Source organism: Phocoena sinus, chromosome 9 (genome assembly GCF_008692025.1).
Source record: "Phocoena sinus isolate mPhoSin1 chromosome 9, mPhoSin1.pri, whole genome shotgun sequence".
NCBI classification, from domain to species: domain Eukaryota; kingdom Metazoa; phylum Chordata; class Mammalia; order Artiodactyla; family Phocoenidae; genus Phocoena; species Phocoena sinus.
Window position 1 is genome coordinate 11,002,609 of NC_045771.1, and position 18,555 is coordinate 11,021,163.

Here is an 18,555-nt window from a genome sequence, read left to right on the forward strand (position 1 = left end):
AGTGCCAAAAAGGTTGGGGACCGCTGGCATAGCCCATCCTACAGCCCCACTTACAGTGATACCTGAGCAGAGAGCACAACCAGTGGTTCTCACCATTTGCACTGCAAAACCAGCAACTCTGCGTGGCCAGAGAATTTGGCACACAATCCTGCCTGATCTGGGTCCTTAAACAATGGGCTGTGCTGGCCATGGGGTCCATTCTGCTGCCCTGGTCAAGCAGGGAAGCTACATCATAGCCCTAACTACTGCTAAATATAGTACCGAGTCTGACCATCCAGGAAACCTGACCAGAGAACCCAGGCAACTACAGAGCCCCATCCAACAGCCTCACTTGGGCAAAGAACCAAGCCAGCAGTCCTATCCAACTGTTTTCAGCCACAACACATACCCCACAACCTCAGAGCTCAGGCAGTGGCCTTGCCCACAAAGAAGACCCTAATAGCAGGCTCCCCCTGCCCAAGGAGTCTGTCAGCTCACATGTCCAGAACCCCAAGCTGAGCTGACTGGTGAAGGACTGTCTCTGCCAAGGCACACCTGTAAAGTCTAGAAGAAGAGACTGTTTACTCAAATGTGCAGATACCAATGTAAGAAATCAAGGATCAGGAAAAATCAGGTAAACACCACCACCAATGGAAACTAATAAAATGCCAATAATTGACACTAAAGAAATAGAAATTTATGAACTTCAATGAATTCAGAATAATCCTCTTAAAAGAAGTTTAGTGAACTACAAGACAGACAGATAACAAAATTCGGGGGAAAAAACTGCATGAACAAAACGAGATGAAGAAAAAAAATAGAAACCATCAAAAATAAACCAAACAGAAGTCCTAGAGCTAAAGAATACAATGACTGAACTGTAAAGTTCAATAGAGAGCTTCAAAATCAGAATTGACCATGCAGAAGAAAGAATCAGTGACAGAGAAAGAATCAGTGACAGGGTATTTGAATTTATCCAGTCAGAGGAAAAAAAGAATGAAAAAGAGTGAAGAAAGCCTATGGAACTTATAGGACACCATCAGAAGAAACAATATCTGCATTATGGGTACCCCAGAAGGAGAAAGAGAAAGGGACAGAAAGTGTATATAAAGCAAATAACGGCTGAAAATGAGAAAAGAAATGGACATACAAATCCATGAGGCCCAAAGCCCAAAGGACCCCAAATAGATTAAACCAAATAGTTCCAAAAGTCAAAGACAGAAAGAGAATTTCAGGCCAGGAGAGAATGGGTAATATATTCAAAATATTGAAAGAAAAAAATCTGTCTGGCTTCCCTGGTGGCGCAGTGGTTGAGAGTCCGCCTGCCGATGCAGGGGACGCAGGTTCATGCCCCGGTCCAGGAAGATCCCACATGCCATGGAGCAGCTAGGCCTGTGAGCCATGGCCGCTGAGCCTGCACGTCCAGAGCCTTTGCTCCGCAATGGGAGAGGCCACAACAGTGAGAGGCCCGCGTACCGCAAAAAAAAAAAAAAATCTGTCAACAATAATACTATACCTGGCAAACCTGTCCTTCAGAAATGAAGGGGAGATAAATAAGTGCCTGAACAAATGAAAGCTGATTGAGTTTATCACCACTAGGCCTCCTTACAAGAAATGCTAAAGGGAGTTCTTCAAGCAGAATAAAGTGATGCTAATTTACATGATAACATCAGATGAACACAGGTATAAGACTTCCTGGTATTGGTAAATAATCAAAGTTATTTAATATGGCAATAGTGGTGCATAATTCTCTTACAACTCTAGTTTAAAAGTTTTAAAATGTATTAAGAAAAACCCATAACTTCAATAGTCTGTTACTGTATACATAATATAAAAAATATGTAAATTGTAACGTGATGGGGGAGAAGTAAATTGTAATTTTAGAGATGCTATTGAAGTTAAGTTGTCGTCAGCTTAAAATAGGATATTATAAATATAAGATAGTTTATATAAGGCTCATGGTAACCACAGAGGAAAAACCTATTACAGAAAAGATCAGGATCAAGTGAAAGTATACCAATACAAAAAAAGTCATCAACACAAAAGAAGACAGCAGAATAAGAAGCAAGGAACAACCGAGCTACAAAACAGTCAGCAAAACAAGTAAGAAAATGGCAATAGTAAATCCTTATCCATCAATAATTACTTTAAGCATAATGGATAAAATTCTCCAATCAAAGATACAAAATTGGACGAATGACTTAAAAACAATATCAAACAATATACTGCCTACAGGAGACTCACTTTAGCTTCAAAGACACAGACTGAGACTGAAAGGATGGAGAAAGATATTTCAAGCAAATGATAACGAAGAAAAAACAAAGGTAGCTATACTCATATCACTTATTAAGCTAAAAATGACAGAAAGAGAAAGAACTTCACTATATAACAATAAAGGGGTCAATCCTTCAAAAAGATACACCAATTGTAAATATTTATGCACCCACCCAACATCAGAGCACCTAACTATATAAAGCAAACATTAACAGAATTATAAGGAGAAATAAACAAATAAACAACAAATAGTTGGGGACTTTAATACCCCACATTCAATAACCAATAGATCATTCAGACAGAAAATCAATAAGGAAACAATGGATTTGAACAACACTGTTGACTAAGTTGTAACAGACATATACAGAATACTTTGTCTGACAACAGCAGGATACACATTCTTCTCAAATGCACACAGAACATTTTCTAGCATAGATCATGCATTAGGCCACAAAACAAGTCTTAGCAAATTAACCAAGACTAAAATCATACCTAATATCTCCTCTGACCACAATGGTATGAAACTAGAAATTGGTAAAAGGAGTAAAACTGGATAACTCATGAATACATGGAAATTAAACAGTACTATCCTGAACAACCAGTAGATCGATCTAAGATGAAATTAAATGAGAAATTTTAAAGTATCTTGAGACAAATGAAAATGGGAACAAAACATACAAACTTATGGGATGCAGCAAAAGCAGGTCTCAGAGGGAAGTTCATATCTATAAATGTGTACCTCAAGAAATAGATCTCAAATAAACAACCGAACTTTTACACCTCAAGTATCTAGAAGATGAAGAACAAACTAAGCCCAAAGTTGGCCAAAAAAGGAAATAAAGTTTAGACCATAAATAAATAGAGACCAGGAAAGAAATAGAGAAAACTGAATAAAACTAAGGGCTGGCTCTTTGAAAAGGTAAACAAAACAGAGAAATCTTTATTGAGACTAACCAAGGGGAAGAGAGAGATCTCAAATTAACAAAATTTAAAATGAAAGAGGGGACTTTACAACTGATAATATAGAAATACAAAGGTTCATAAGAGTCTTCAGTGACCAACTACATACCAACACATAGAAAAAGTGGATAAATTACTAGAAACCTAGAACCTATCATGACTGAATTAGGAAGAACTAGAAAATCCGAACAGACCAATTACTAGTAGGTTAATCAAAAATCTCCCAAAAAAAGTCCAGGACTAGATGTCTTCACTGGTAAATTTTACCAAACATTTAATGAAGAATTAACAGCAGTCCTTCTCAAAATATCCAGAAATACTGAAGAGGAGAGAACACTTCCAAACTCATTTTACAAGGCTAGTATTACCCTGATATCAAAGTCAAATAGGACATTACAAGAAAAGAAAACCACAGGCCAATATCCCTGATGAATATAGATGCAAAAATTCTCAACAAAACAGCAAACCTAATTCAGCAGCACATTAAAAGGATCATACACCATGACCAAGTAGGATTCATCCCTGGGATGCAAGGATGGTTCAATATATGCAAATCAATAAATGTGATATATTACATTAATAGAATGAAAGATAAAAATTGTATGATCATCTCAATAGATGCAGAAAAAGCATTTGACGTAATTTAACATCTGTTCATGATAAAAACTCTCAACAAACTAGCTATAGAAAAGGAATGCACCTCAATACAGTAAAGTAAGGCTATATATATCAAGCCCACAGCTAACATCATACTCAATGGTGAAAGACTGAAGGCTTTTCCAACAGGACAAGGATGTCCACTCTCACCACTTCTATTCAACATGGCACTGGAAGTCCAAGCCAGAGAAAGCAGGCAACAAAAAGAAAGAAAAGCCTTCCAAATTGAAAAGGAAGACCCAAAATTATCTCTGTTTGTAGATGACATGATTTTATGTATAGAAAAGCCTAAACACTGAACCAAAAAAAAAAACAAAACTGTTAGATCAATGAATTCAGTAAAGTTGTAAGATACAGAATTCAACATACAAAAATCAAAAGTATTTCTAGACACTAAGAATGAGTTATCTGAAAAATAATCTCATTTACAGTATCATCGAGAACAATAAAATACTTAGGAATAAATTTAACCAAGGAGATGAAAGATCTCTACACTGAAAACTATAATACATTGATGAAAGAAATTGAAGATTAAAATAAATGGAAAGATATTCCATGCTCATGGATTGGAAGAATTAATATTGTTAAAATATCTATACCACCCAAAGCCACCTATAGATTCACTGCAATCCCCATCAAGATTCCAATGGCACTTCTTACAGAAGAAAGAGAAATCCTAAAATTCATATGAAACTACAAAAGACCCTGAACAGCCAAAGCAATCCTGAGAAAGAACAAAGCTGGAGGCATCACACTTCCTGAATTCAAACTATATTATAAAGATATAATAATAAAAGCATTACAGTACTGGCATAAAAACAGAAACATAAACCAATACGACAGAATTGAGAACCCAGAAATTGAGAACCAACACATACAGTGAGCTAACATGAAAAGAGAGCCAAGAATACTCGATGGAGAAAAGACAGTCCTTTTAATAAATGGTGCTGGGAAATTGGATAGTCACATGTAAAAGAGTAAAACTAGATCCCTATTTTACATCACTCCCAAAAATTAACTCAAAATGGATTAAGAAATTAAACATAAGACCTGAAACCATAAAACTCCTGGAAGAAAACACAGGAATAAAGCTTCTTGACATGGGTCTTGGCAAAAGACCAAAGCACAAAAGACTAAAGCACGAGCAACAAAATAAAAAATAAACAAGTAGGACTACACCAAACTAAAAAGCTTCTGCACAGGAAAAGAAACAATAACAAAATGAAAAGACAACCTAAGCAATGTGATAAGATATTTGCAAATCATATCTGAGAAGGGGTTAATATTCAAAATATATAAAGAACTCACACAACTCAAAAGAAAAAAAAATAAGTTAAAAATGGCCAAAGGATCTGAATAGACATTTTTCCAAGAAGACATACAGATGGCCAATAGGTACATGAAAAGGGTAGATAACAACACTAGTCAGGGAAATCAAATCAAAACCGCAATAAGTTATGACCTCATACCTATTAGGTTGGCTGTCATCAAAAAGACAAGAGAACAAGTTCTGGAGAGGATATGGAGAGAAGGGAACCTTTGTGCACTGTTGGTGGGAATGTAAATTGGTACAGCCACTATGGAAAACAGTATGGAGGTTTCTCAAAGAACTTAAACATAAAACTACCATATTACCAGCAATCCCACTTCTGGGTATATATCCAAAGGAAACAAAATAACTATGTCAAAAAGATAACTGCACTCCCACGTTCATGTTCATTACAGCATTACTTACAATAGCCAAGACATGGAAACAACCTAAGTTTCCACTGACAGATGAATAGATAAAGATGTGGTGTAGATACAGTGGAATACTGTTCAGCCATAAAAAGGAAACCCTGCTATTTGCAACAATATGAATGGACCTTGAGGGCATTATGCTAAATGAAATGTCACACAGAGAAAGACACATACTGTACCATCTCACTTATATGTGGTAGCTAAAAAACTCAAATTTATAGCAAAAAGGATCAGATTTGTGGTTACCAGAGGCAGAGGGTGGAGAGAATGAGGTGAAGGGGGTCAAAAGATATCAACTTCCAGTTTTAAGATAAATTTAAGTACTGGCTGTGTAATGTTCAACATGACAAGTATCATTGCCAAGGCTGTACTGTATATTTGAAAGTTGGTAAAAGAGTAGACACCAAAGTTCTCACAAGGAAAAATTACTTATAATTTATAAAATTATAAAAATTGCTTATAATTTATAAATTTATAAAAAATTTTTATAAAATTATAAAAATTACTTCTCACAAGGAAAAATTACTTATAATTACTGATGTAATTATATAAGGTGATGGATGTTAACTAAACTTATTTTGATAATCATTTCACAATATATACATATGTCAAGTCATTTTGCCATACACCTTAAGTTTATACAGTGTTATTATAAGCCAATTATCTCTCAATAAAACTGGAAGAAAAAATAATAAAAGGAAGTAATTGTTGTATTGCTATCTGCAGGAAGTTATCTCTCTGTCAGTCTCATGTATTTTATTTCATGATTGACCCTCAAACATCTGGGGAGAGGGGAGTTCAGTATTAATTCCAAATATTTTCTTTAAAAAAAAGATTTTCTTCTAAGGAAGACTTTTGAAAATTTTGTCCAAAAGCATGATTCTTTGGAGAAAACATACTCCAAAATAATTGCAGTGACATAGTCAATAGAATTTCATGATTTTGTGTTTCAGTTTATTCATCTTTTTTTTCTATCATTTTTATTCTACTTTCCATAAAGTTGGAGATAATCAAATGAATTTCACTGTAACCTTTAATTAATTGTAACTATTATTATGGACTGAGTATTTGAGTCCCCCCAAATTCACATATTGAAGCCATAACCCCCAATGTGATGGTATTTGGAGGTGGGGCCTTTGGGAGATAATTAGGGTTGGATTAGATCATGAGGGTGGGACCCTCATGATGGATTAGTGCCCTTATAAAAAGAGGAAGAGGCAGGAGATCTCTCCGCCATATGAGGATACAGCAAGAAGGCAGCTGTCTGAAAACCAGCCAGGAAGACAGTTCTTACCAGAACTCAACCATGTTGGCACCGTGATCTAGGACTTCCCAAGCTCCTGAACTGTGAGCAATAATGTCTGCTATTTAAGCAACCCAGCCTATGGCATTTTGTTACAGCAGCCCAAAGCCAACTAAGAAATGTTTAATAACTGGTTCTTTTAACGTTACAAAATACAAAGAAAACATGATTTATAAGCCTGGATAATAATGGCCTTATATATTTCATGCAAAGTAAAAACTGTACCTTCTCATACCCTAATAAAGCTATTTCACTTCTTTTTCCATTTAAGAATTAATTAGGATGCAACAATGTCTTAGAAAAGCCAATATATATAATATAGTTTTCTACCTAGGATAATCCAAAATCCATAGTCTACCTTCAGAAAATCAGAAAGGAATTTACATGCAACTACAAACTAGAGAAATAATTTTGCACTCAATGTCCTTTGAGCCCAGGTAAAAAACAGGATTTTAACTTAATTAGCTGCCAGAATCTTAAACACGTTGTTTCACGTTCAGGTGGGTTGTGTGCACCTGGTGCTTCACTGGGGGGTTTCCACTGTACAGCTGGTCCGCTGAAGCACCCTAAATTGCCCTTCTGAATAAATGATATGAAATGTGTAAACTGTTCCCCAGCCCTTCCTCAGAGGGCTGTTGGGAACCCTGGGCCTGGGATGGATGTCAGTAGGGATCTGGTGCACCCGGATTCCAGGCACGGTCACCCTTCAGGAGAGCAAGGCTTCTTTCCTTGACAGACTCACTATCTATGTAATAGTGTCTGGATTTGTAAATGTATGTGCTTATCATAAATATCATTCAGAAACATCATCTCAGAAAAGCTCCAGATTACTGAGAGGCGAAAGCTTCTTGCACTGAGTTACCTGTTAGGGCAACAGTCACACGAGGTTCACTCTTGTATTCCTGTAGTTTTACTTTATAAATTCATGTTTGCATTAGTAAACGTGTTGACAGTTTACTAATCACGTTAGTAATTAGTAAAGAAATAGTTTGAGTTTTAATAAGTAACCTGTGTGAATTACTGATGTTATATTATCCTATAATACTACTTCTGAATTTTTAAATTGCCTTTTCAAGATTTCCTCAGAAAGATAACAGGCTCCCTCTAGCGGGAAGTGACCATTATAATTGAATTATTTACTCCAAAGCTGTGTAACTTCATAGTTGAACTTTGTTTGAAGGAAAAGGGGCCTTTTCTGACTCTGACATTTGTTTATTTCTCTCCATAACATTTGTTTACTTTTCTCTTTCTAATTTCTTAGCGAAGAAATCGGTACTGATTATCAAGGAATGTTTGTAGGACAGTCATGGTTTCAAGTCATGTTGATACCGTGAACTACTCTTTTATAAGCAAAGGGAAGTGAGGTTATCAATGGATGCCCAGGCATTAACTTCAACGAACTTGATAGGAAATATATATATATATATATATATATATATAAATGTAATTTATATGTAATTATGTAATTTATAAATATATAAATTCTAATAATATACCTTAACTCCAAAGCCTTTATTTTCATAATTAAGTAATTTAAAGGATTATCTCATCTTGTGCCCTCATTATATGCTGAGTTTAAGTGGCATGCTCAAGATTACACATTTGGAAGTCTGCTTTTTGACCTCCGGGTTCTGATTAATTTTACAGAAAGCAAGCCTTGTTCACTTTGGCTTTTCTCTATGAGAAAAAATGACCAAAATCCTATGCTTTTTTTTTTAAGTAATTAGCTTTCTGCCCCATATCATTTATAATTAAAACTAAAACTGTATTTTTATAGAGCTTAGTCAAATATAAAAATGTTAATTCTGAGGCTTCCCTGGTGGCGCAGTGGTTGAGAGTCCGCCTGCCGATGCAGGGGACACGGGTTCGTGCCCCGGTCCGGGAGGATCCCACATGCCGCGGAGCGGCTGGGCCCGTGAGCCATGGCCGCTGAGCCTGCGCATCCAGAGCCTGTGCTCCGCAACGGGAGAGGCCACAACAGTGAGAGGCCCACGTACCGCCAAAAAAAAAAAAAAAAAGGTAATTCGGAATCATCAAGAAAAATTAAAATTGCACCCAGGCAAGGAAGTAACCTATTACAGAAATGGGTTTTGGTTTTACAACTGGTAAAGAAAAAAAAAAAATTTAATGAAATTTAGTATTGAGAGTGACATATATCCCAAACTGGTAAATAACCAATAACCAACTCCAGCAAGACTGGTTATAACAAGCTATAGAAACTTTCAGGTTTAGAATCTCATATCATATATTTCACCTATCCCATATTTTTAAAAAAATTTTTTATTGTGGTAAAAGTCACATAATATAAAACATACTGTTTTGGGCTTCCCTGGTGGCGCAGTGGTTGAGAGTCCGCCTGCCGATGCAGGGGACACGGGTTCATGCCCCGGTCCGGGAAAATCCCACATGCCGCGGAGCGGCTGGGCCCGTGAGCCATGGCCGCTGAGCCTGCGCATCCGGAGCCTGTGCTCTGCAATGGGAGAGGCCACAGCGGTGAAAGGCCCACGTACCACAAAAAAAAAAAAAAAACATACTGTTTTAACCGTATTTAACTGTACAGTTCAGTGGCTCTATGTACATTCGTACTGCTGTGCAACTCTCACCATCACCCATCTACTGAATTTTTCTCCTAAACTGAAACACTGCCCCCATTAAACACTAACTCCCCATTCCCCGCCAGAGATTGGGACTGACATATGTACACTCCTAGGTATGAAGCAGATGGCTGGTGGGGGCCTAACTGTATAAGCACAGGAGAAAAAAAACGTACAATCTGTTTGCAGGGCAGGTATTAAGTTAACCTATCCCACATTTTACAGATCATCTATCAAAGTGTGTGCTTAATTGCTTTTTGGTAACTCTTGACAAAGCCATTCTCCACTGGAGGGAGCTTGGCTCTCACCAAACTTATTTTCTTATTTTCTTACAGCAAATCATAGGATGAGTTTCGGAACACTGGTCAGCACTTCCAATACCTACGATGGATCTGGTGTTGTGACTGTGGAAACAGACCATCCCCTTCTCTGGACCATGGCCGTCAAAAGCACCCATGACTGACCTCCGCAGCTGTGCCTCTGACCTCATTTGCCAACAACTTCATGCTCCACAAGAACAGTTCACCTTGGTTGGCAGGAATCTAAACCTGTCCCTGAGAAGCCTGCTAGTTTTAAATATGTTAATGTTTAGATCATCCAGGTAACATTATGAATGACAGATCTCAATTGTACAATGACGGGGGGAAATCATTATTTCTTAAGAAGGTAAATTACACTCAGTTGGAAAACTAATGTGGATTATTCCACTCTATTCTTATGTTATTAATCATTCCATGTATCCTAGAAAACTGTTGGTTTTTATTTTTGCGGTACGCGGGCCTCTCACTGCTGCGGCCTCTCCCGCTGCGGAGCACAGGCTCCGGACGCGCAGGCGCAGCGGCCACGGCTCACGGGCCCAGCCGCTCCGCGGCATGTGGGATCCTCCTGGACCGGGGCACGAACGCGCATCCCCCGCATCGGCAGGCGGACTCAACCACTGCGCCACCAGGGAAGCCCTAGAAAACTGTTTTTAGGTTTGAATCTGAGAAGGCTCTGTTGAGGCGCCGTGCTGTCCAGCACATAACCCTCCTCCTGTTCATCCCTAATTGCTTGACACCAAAGGCTACTTCTGTCTAATAATATTAGCTCTTTCTGTATTATATGTATTCCCTTTCACTGAAAAAAGAATTCCTTCTAGCTTGGGATGCTAGAACTGCACCATTTTATTCTGGCCTTAATGGTTTTTGGTATTATCTTTTCATAATAAATTTTAAAATGATTGGCCTGATTATTAAAATTTAAAACAGGTAGAACCTGCCCAGCAGCTTTACATAGCGCAAAGCCAGCGTTGCCCTAAGGAAAGGGACCAGCAGCTCTCCTCTTTCTGGTGCTACAACACAGTGACGGTTGCATTGTAAGTGGAGAGTGAAAGTGGGATCAGGTGAACTAGCATGCAGTTGTGCATAGTCAATCATTAGAGATAATTATTCATAATTTATGCAAATATATGTGAAATTGATTCCAGATGTCAAATAAAAATATTTAGTTATCCATGTGCCTGTGGTCAGTTTTTAAGAAAACAATCCATTTTCTCACCTGTATTTTATAATGACCAGTCTTTCCTAATCAGTGTTTCTGTACAAAAAAAAAAATTTGCTCAAAAGATGATTAATAGGTATAGTTCTTCACGCCTCTGATTTTGGGGAGGCAACCCAGTGTTGTTGTCAACACTTTCTCTAACCTCCATGGAAGTTAACTTTCTAGAGCACATGTGCCACATGTTTACACTTAATCTCTCTGGACCCATTGCCCCATCTATAAAATAGGGATTATAGGTAGCACCTGTTTACCTTGTCGGGCTTAGAAAGGAAGGACAGGTAGATTGCTTTCAAAGATTGTTACATGCTGGAGAAAAAAGAGCCAACAGAGGGAAGGCGCTTCCGTGGTAGAGAAAGTGAAGAAAACTGGTGGAGGAAGAACCCTGGGGAAGAGTAAGAGAAGGGCTCAGAGCACAGCTGAGAGTCGCACATCGTACAGTCAGTACTACAGTGGAAGGCCCGGTTCTAGGCCCTTCTGCCTCTTAGCACAGATGCAGAGCCCAGAGCTTCTGTCCCCCTACTGTCTCCTCCCACCCACAGCAGAGACAACTGTAAAGAAGGCAGGAGCTAGAGACAAACTTATGTTACCAAAGGGGAAGGGGTGGGGGAGGGATAAATTGGGAATTTGGGGTTAACAGATGCACTACTACATATAAAATAGGTAAACAACAAGGACCTACTGTAGAGCACAGGGCACTAGATTCAATACCTTGTAATAACCTATAATGGAAAAGAATAGATACATATATATAAAATTGAATCACTTTGCTGTACACCTGAAACATTGTAAATAAACTATACTTCAATTTAAATAAAATAAATTTTAAAAAAAATAGAAGAAAGCTCAGTCAAGCACTAGCGCCTAAGCTGGCTCATTTAACTCAGAACCTCCAACGGGAAAATATAACATAAGACCTCCAAGCCACTGCCTCAGCCACTGCCTGCGCCAGAAGAAGCCAGAAAGAGGAAGGACACTGGGAAAGGGCCCTCCCAGTACCTGATACTGAGTTCTGGTTCACTTACAGTTTCAGGCTCAGCTGTTACCTGTTCATTACTAAAAATGCATTCACAACATACGGAATCTGAAAATATATCCACTGTTTTAAGATTTTACTGCAAAAGAGTCATGCCCTATGTACCCTGAAAATTTTACCAGTGTTAATAAGCAGATACTTGACAAGAAGAATAGTTTGCTGAAGTTGAGGGGGGAACAAAAGCACTGAGATTCATCCCAGACCACCCACTGGAGGCTGGTGGAAGCCCTTCCCCTCAAGTATAGGGCTCCTCTCCCAATCCTGCCAGGCTTCTGAACAACTAGGTATTTGACCCCTTTCTAGCCCTTAAAACTACCTAAGTGCAATTTTCCTCTTTTTTTTTTTCTTTTTTGCGGTACGCGGGCCTCTCACTGTTGTGGCCTCTCCCATTGCAGAGCACAGGCTCCGGACGCGCAGGCTCAGCGGCCATGGCTCACGGGCCCAGCCGCTCCGCAGCATGTGGGATCTTCCTGGACCGGGGCATGAACCCGTGTCCCCTGCATCGGCAGGCGGACTCTCAACCACTGCGCCACCAGGGAATCCTCTTTTTGTGCTTCCTCACCACATCATTTAAACAAGGAACCACTTACTTTTATACTAACATGAGGAGTCTGACGATGGACCTCAGGGGCCCCCAGTGAACTTTCTGGGCCTCCCCAGGCAGCCCCTCTTGCCGCCCCCATGTTCAATCTGGATCCTGACCTCCCACTTGCAGCCAGAAGAGAAACGGGAAGCTGGGCTGTGCCGGGAAAGTGGCCTGTGCTCCTTGGCCCTTCTGACCGTGGTCTGTCTCTCCTCTTCATGGGTCGGATTTATAGCTTTTATGAATCTAGTGATGGTCACCCCAAAATGGCATCTGGCTGCCTAAGTCACTGAGTAGTGAAGATAAGCTGTGATCACTCTTCAGGCAGCTGGGAAATGGCTGCAGCTATGGAAACCCTGGTCGGAGTCACAAGTGACTATGAAATGTAGTAAGTTTCGTGTGCTGTCCGAGGAACTGGAGGTGGACCACGCTCCCAGACACAGGTCAGGCAGAATAATACATCTTCATTCCTTAACTTTTGCTAAGCAGACATAGAGCAGTTTTCACTTGGGATGGGACCTAGGGCCGTTTCACTAGTTCAGGGGTCGGTCAGAGCATGGAGAAGGGGGCCATGACAGCCTGGGCCTTCATAAAGGTAACCGCTCAGGGTTTCGTATGTGTGGAAAGCATTTTAAGCGGACCTTGCTTACTACTCCTGCCCCAAATTCATGCCTCCAAAGCTTTACTTGAACAACCAAAGTAAAGCAGCACGTGGATTTGGTGTGATTGAGACTGATGCTATACGCGCAGTCCATAAGCGGCAAGAAACTACTCTTCTCTCCCCTAAGGCTCTGGGATTATAAAAGGAGTATGGTCTGAACTGTGACTTTCAAACTATATTGACCATGACCCACAAGAAATACAATTTGTCTTGTAATCTATTCTACACACACACACACACACACACACACACACACAGTGTACCCTAATAATTTTACTCTAAATTGAAAAACACCCAGGAGTCTATTCTAGATTGAAAAAAATACAGAAAAGGGTAAAGTAAAATGCATAAAGGGATTTTTTTTTAACTGTGCGTGTGTGTGTGTGTGTGTGAGTGTGTGTGTGTGTAACGGTTCTGCATTAGGCATACTTGTCTTTCCTAAGTTTAGGACAATATGATATAGTTTACCACTGTATCTTCACCACTTAATAATAGTTTTTATTCTCATATGTGGGCTAAGAGGAATAACCCACCAATGACAGCAGGCTGAATGTGATCCTATTGGGGAATAAGAAAATCAATTTAACTTCATTAGGAATGGGGAGGAGAGCTAGATTATTTAAATTGTGTCTAAAGCATTCTACTCAAAATAGAATAAATGATCCCCATACCTGGGGAAGATTAAAACTGAAGCCACAAGGTCAAGCCATTCCCAGGGTGTCAATATATATGGAATAGAAAACTCCTGGCTCATACAGTACACGTTCGCCCTTCCTTGCCCACTGCAGATTCCACTTATCAATCACAGTTTTCTTTTCTGATGAGCCCCGGTCTGAGTGTCATTTCAGAACAATTCTGCACGCAGCCACGATCAGTTATTCTGCATTGCCCTGGCGCCCCCGGGGGCTCAGAGCTAATCTGCGATCTCAGCACTGTGCACACAACAGCTACAGTTACAACCTGGGAGACAAGTCATGGCGACACCATTCTTCGTCACAGGTAATGGATAAGTAAACATATTCAAGGACTTGTTCCCTATGTACTTAATTTACCACTGAAAGCAAGGGCTTTGTACAGTACATAGCAAACGAAAAAGAAAACCTAAGGCCATCTCTGCAAACAACTTGAAAAACATCAGCAAGGAGCTGAGATTATCCATTGCTAAGAAATAAGAAATTTTCCCTAATAGACCTATAGCTGGTCCCTGAGAACCAAGAAATCTCACATTATAATCCGGTGTTCGTCCAAAGGCTGAAAAGGGTTTTTAACCCACTGTAAAAGGAATGGATAAGACTAAGATTATAAATCATAGCTTAATTATTTATTTCTTTTAAACATACCTTTAAGCCCTAAAGACTAGTGAATATTTAATAGCCAGTTATGTTTCTGAACGATAAACATGGGAAGTTAGGAGTATACAATTCTGCAGGAACTGAGCAGACTCCCACCCGAATGGCATAATTAATTCTGTGCTTAGTTGCTTAACACTATGAATCCTCTGCTGGAATATAAAGTCCTTGAGAGTTTGCGTTTGGACTTTGTGTTCCTTGTTATCTGCTATATTTTCTGTCTTAGAATAGGGCCTTGCCTGCAGCAGGGGTGCAAAAAATATTTGTGTGGTGCCTTAACTAACCTCCCCACTTGGACCCAGGCCCCAGGAACATACTGCATGACTTCCCTAGCCCCTAAAAACTGTCATTCTTTTCCTTCCTTGATCCCTAACTATCCAAAATTTAATTAGATGCTAAAGTTTCTCTTGAACGGTTTCCTCAGTCCTAAAGATAAGTGCCTAATTCTAGACTGGGCAGACCTGGTTATAAACTTGCTCTCTCACATATCTGAAGAAGGAAATAATGTTCACAGTGCCAAAGCTGGGCTTAAACACATCATCCAAGACAAAATACAGCCAGTAACACAAAGGAAGTCAAAAGATCAAGGAATTTGAAGCTGCTTGATATGGACAGAGAAGGGAAAATGAGAGCCATGGGCAAATTATGATGAAGGTTTGGGAAACTGGTTAAAATAATCAAGATCCGGGACTTCCCTGGTGGGGCAGTGGTTAAGAATCCGCCTGCCAATGCAGGGGACACGGGTTCGATACCTGGTCTGGGAAGATTCCACATGCCGCAAAGCAACTAAGCCCACATGCCACAACTACTGAGCCCATGTGCCACAACTACTGAAGCCTGCACACTCTAGGGCCAGCGTGCCACAACTAATGAGCCCACACGTTGCAACTACTGAAGCCTGCGTGCCTAGAGCCTGTGCTCCGCAACAAGAGAAGCCACTGCAATGAGAAGCCCGCACACCACAACGAAGAGTAGCCCCCGCTTGCCACAACTAGAGAAAGCCCACATGCAGCAACAAAGACCCAACTCAGCCATAAATAAATAAATAATTTTTTTTTTTTTTTTTAAAGAATCAAGGTCAAAATAAATGTGAAGAACACTTGCAATTGGCCTGAACTGCCAGGACAAAAAAGGAAAAACGAGGTAACAAAGAAATTTTTCAGAGTTGGAAATCGTGTAGCTGCAGCTATTTCTAACACCGATGGTTCAAGGAATGCCCTTGGCTGTCATTTGTTGAAATAGACTACAGATAACAATATATGTTATTTTCAAATACTTCGAGACCATGGCATGCAATTCTGCTATTTCCTTTGCTTGTGTCTACATCTACTTGTTCCACAAATTAAACCTTTAACATGGATATGAAATTAGCCTGGAGAGTCTAAAACCATAAAAAAAAAAAAAGGTATGTTATCTCTAACAGCATTACCCACACAAAATCTCATTACTTGTGACTTTGATTCAGCGTTCTCTATTAATAAATAGCACTGTTGATTGGGGAGCTTCAAGATGGCAGAAGAGTAAGACGCGGAGATCGCCTTCTTCCCCACAGATACATCAGAAATGCATCTACACGTGGAACAACTCCTACAGAACACCTACTGAACGCTGGCAAAAGACCTCAGACCTCCCAAAAGGCAAGAAACTCCCCACGTACCTGGGTAGGGCAAAAGAAAAAAGAATAAACAGTGACAAAAGCATAGGGACGGGACCTGCACCAGTGGGAGGGAGCCGTGAAGGAGGAAAGGTTTGCACACACTAGGAAGCCCCTTCATGGGCGGAGACTGCGGGTGGCGGAGGGGGAGCTTCGGAGCCGCGGAGGAGAGCCCAGCCACAGGGGTGCAGAGGGCAAAGTGGAGAGATTCCCGCACAGAGGATCAGGGCCGACCGGCACTCACCAGCCCGAGAGGCTTGTCTGCTCACCCGCCGGGGCGGGCGGGGCTGCGAGCTGAGGCTCGGGCATCGGTCGGATCGCAGGGAGAGGACTGGGGTTGGCGCCGTGAACACAGCCTGCAGGGGGTTAGTGCGCCACGGCTAGCCGGGAGGGAGTCTGGGGAAAGGTCTGGACCTGCAGAGGAGGCAAGAGACTTTTTCTTCCCTCTTTGTTTCCTGGTGCGCGAGGAGAGGGGATTAAGAGCGCTGCTTAAAGGAGCTCCAGAGACGGGCGCGAGCCGCGGCTAACAGCGCGGACCCCAGAGACGGGCATGAGACGCTAAGGCTACTGTTGCCGCCACCAAGAAGCCTGTGTGCGAGCACAGGTCACTATCTACACCCCCCTTCCGGAAGCCTGTGCAGCCCGCCACTGCCAGGGTCCCAGGATCCAGGAACAACTCCCCTGGGAGAACACACGGCGCACCTCAGGCTGGTGCAACGTCACGCCGGCCTCTGCCGCCGCAGGCTCACCCCGCATCCGTGCCCCTCCCTCCCCCCGGCCTGAGTGAGCCGGAGCCCCCGAATCAGCTGCTCCTTTAACCCCGTCCTGTCTGAGCGAAGAACAGACGCCCTCAGACGACCTACACGCAGAGGCTGGGCCAAATCCAAAGCTGAACCCCGGGAGCTGTGCGAACAAAGAAGAGAAAGGGAAATCTCTCCCAGCAGCCTCAGAAGCAGCGGATTAAAGCTCCACAATCAACTTGATGTACCTGCATCTGTGGAACACATGAATAGACAACAAATCATCCCAAATTGAGGAGGTAGACTTTTGGAGCAAAGATATATGCAAATTTCTTCCCTTTTTCTCTTTTTGTGAGTGTGTATGCGTATGCTTCTCTGTGTGATTTTGTCTGTATAGCTTTGCTTTTACAATTTGTCCTAGGGTTCTGTCTGTCCGTTTTGGTTTTTTTTTTTTAATTTATAAATTTTTTTTCTTCATAATTATTTTTTATTTTAATAACTTTATTTTACTTTATTTTATTTTATTTTATTTATTTACTTTTATTTTTTCTCCCTTTTATTCTGAGCCATGTGGATGAAAGGCTCTTGGTGCTCCAGCCAGGCGTCTGGGCTGTGCCTCTGACGTGGGAGAGCCAACTTCAGGACACTGGTCAACAAGAGACCTCCCAGATCCACGTAATATCAAATGGCAAAAATCTCCCAGAGATCTCCATCTCAATGCCAAGACCCAGCTTCACTCAACGACCAGCAAGCTACAGTGCTGGACGCCCTATGCCAAACAACTAGCAAGACAGGAACACAACCCCATCCATTAGCAGAGAGGTGGCCTAAAATCAATATAAGGTCACAGACACCCCAAAACACACCACCAGATGTGGACCTGCCCACCAGAAAGACAAGATCCAGCCTCATCCACCAGAACACAGGAACTAGTCCCCTCCACCAGGAAGCCTACACAACCCACTGAACCAACCTTAGCCACTGGGGGCAGACACCAAAAACAACGGGAACTACGAACCTGTAGCCTGCAAAAAGGAGACTCCAAACACAGTAAGTTAAGCAAAACGAGAAGACATAAAAACACACAGCAGATGAAGGAGCAAGGTAAAAGCCCACCAGACCTAACAAATGAGGAGGAAATTAGCAGTATACCTGAAAAAGAATTCAGAATAATGATAGTAAAGATGATCCAAAATCTTGGAAACAGAATAGAGAAAATACACGAAACACTTAACAAGGACCTAGAAGAACTAAAGAGCCAACAAACAATGATGAACAACACAATAAATGAAATTAAAAACACTCTAGATGGGATCAATAGCAGAATAACTGAGGCAGAAGAATGGATAAGTAACCTGGAAGATAAAATAGTGGAAATAACTACTGCAGAGCAGAATAAAGAAAAAAGAATGAAAAGAACTGAGGACAGTCTCAGAGACCTCTGGGACAACATTAAATGCACCAACATTCGAATTATAGGGGTCCCAGA

At 40.9% G+C, this 18,555-nt stretch overlaps 1 protein-coding gene across 2 annotated transcripts in view; it reads left to right on the top strand.

Moving 5' to 3' along the window:
* The window catches only part of TPK1 (thiamin pyrophosphokinase 1), a 339,062-nt gene extending 328,060 nt beyond the window's left edge, over window positions 1–11,002 (top strand). For both annotated transcript variants that reach the window (XM_032644015.1, XM_032644016.1), the window contains one exon: window positions 9,843–11,002. In XM_032644015.1, coding sequence (XP_032499906.1) covers window positions 9,843–9,970 — 128 coding nt within the window. In that variant the 3' untranslated portion in view covers window positions 9,971–11,002. The remainder of the gene's footprint in view (window positions 1–9,842) is intronic.
* The last annotated feature ends 7,553 nt before the right edge of the window (window positions 11,003–18,555 follow it).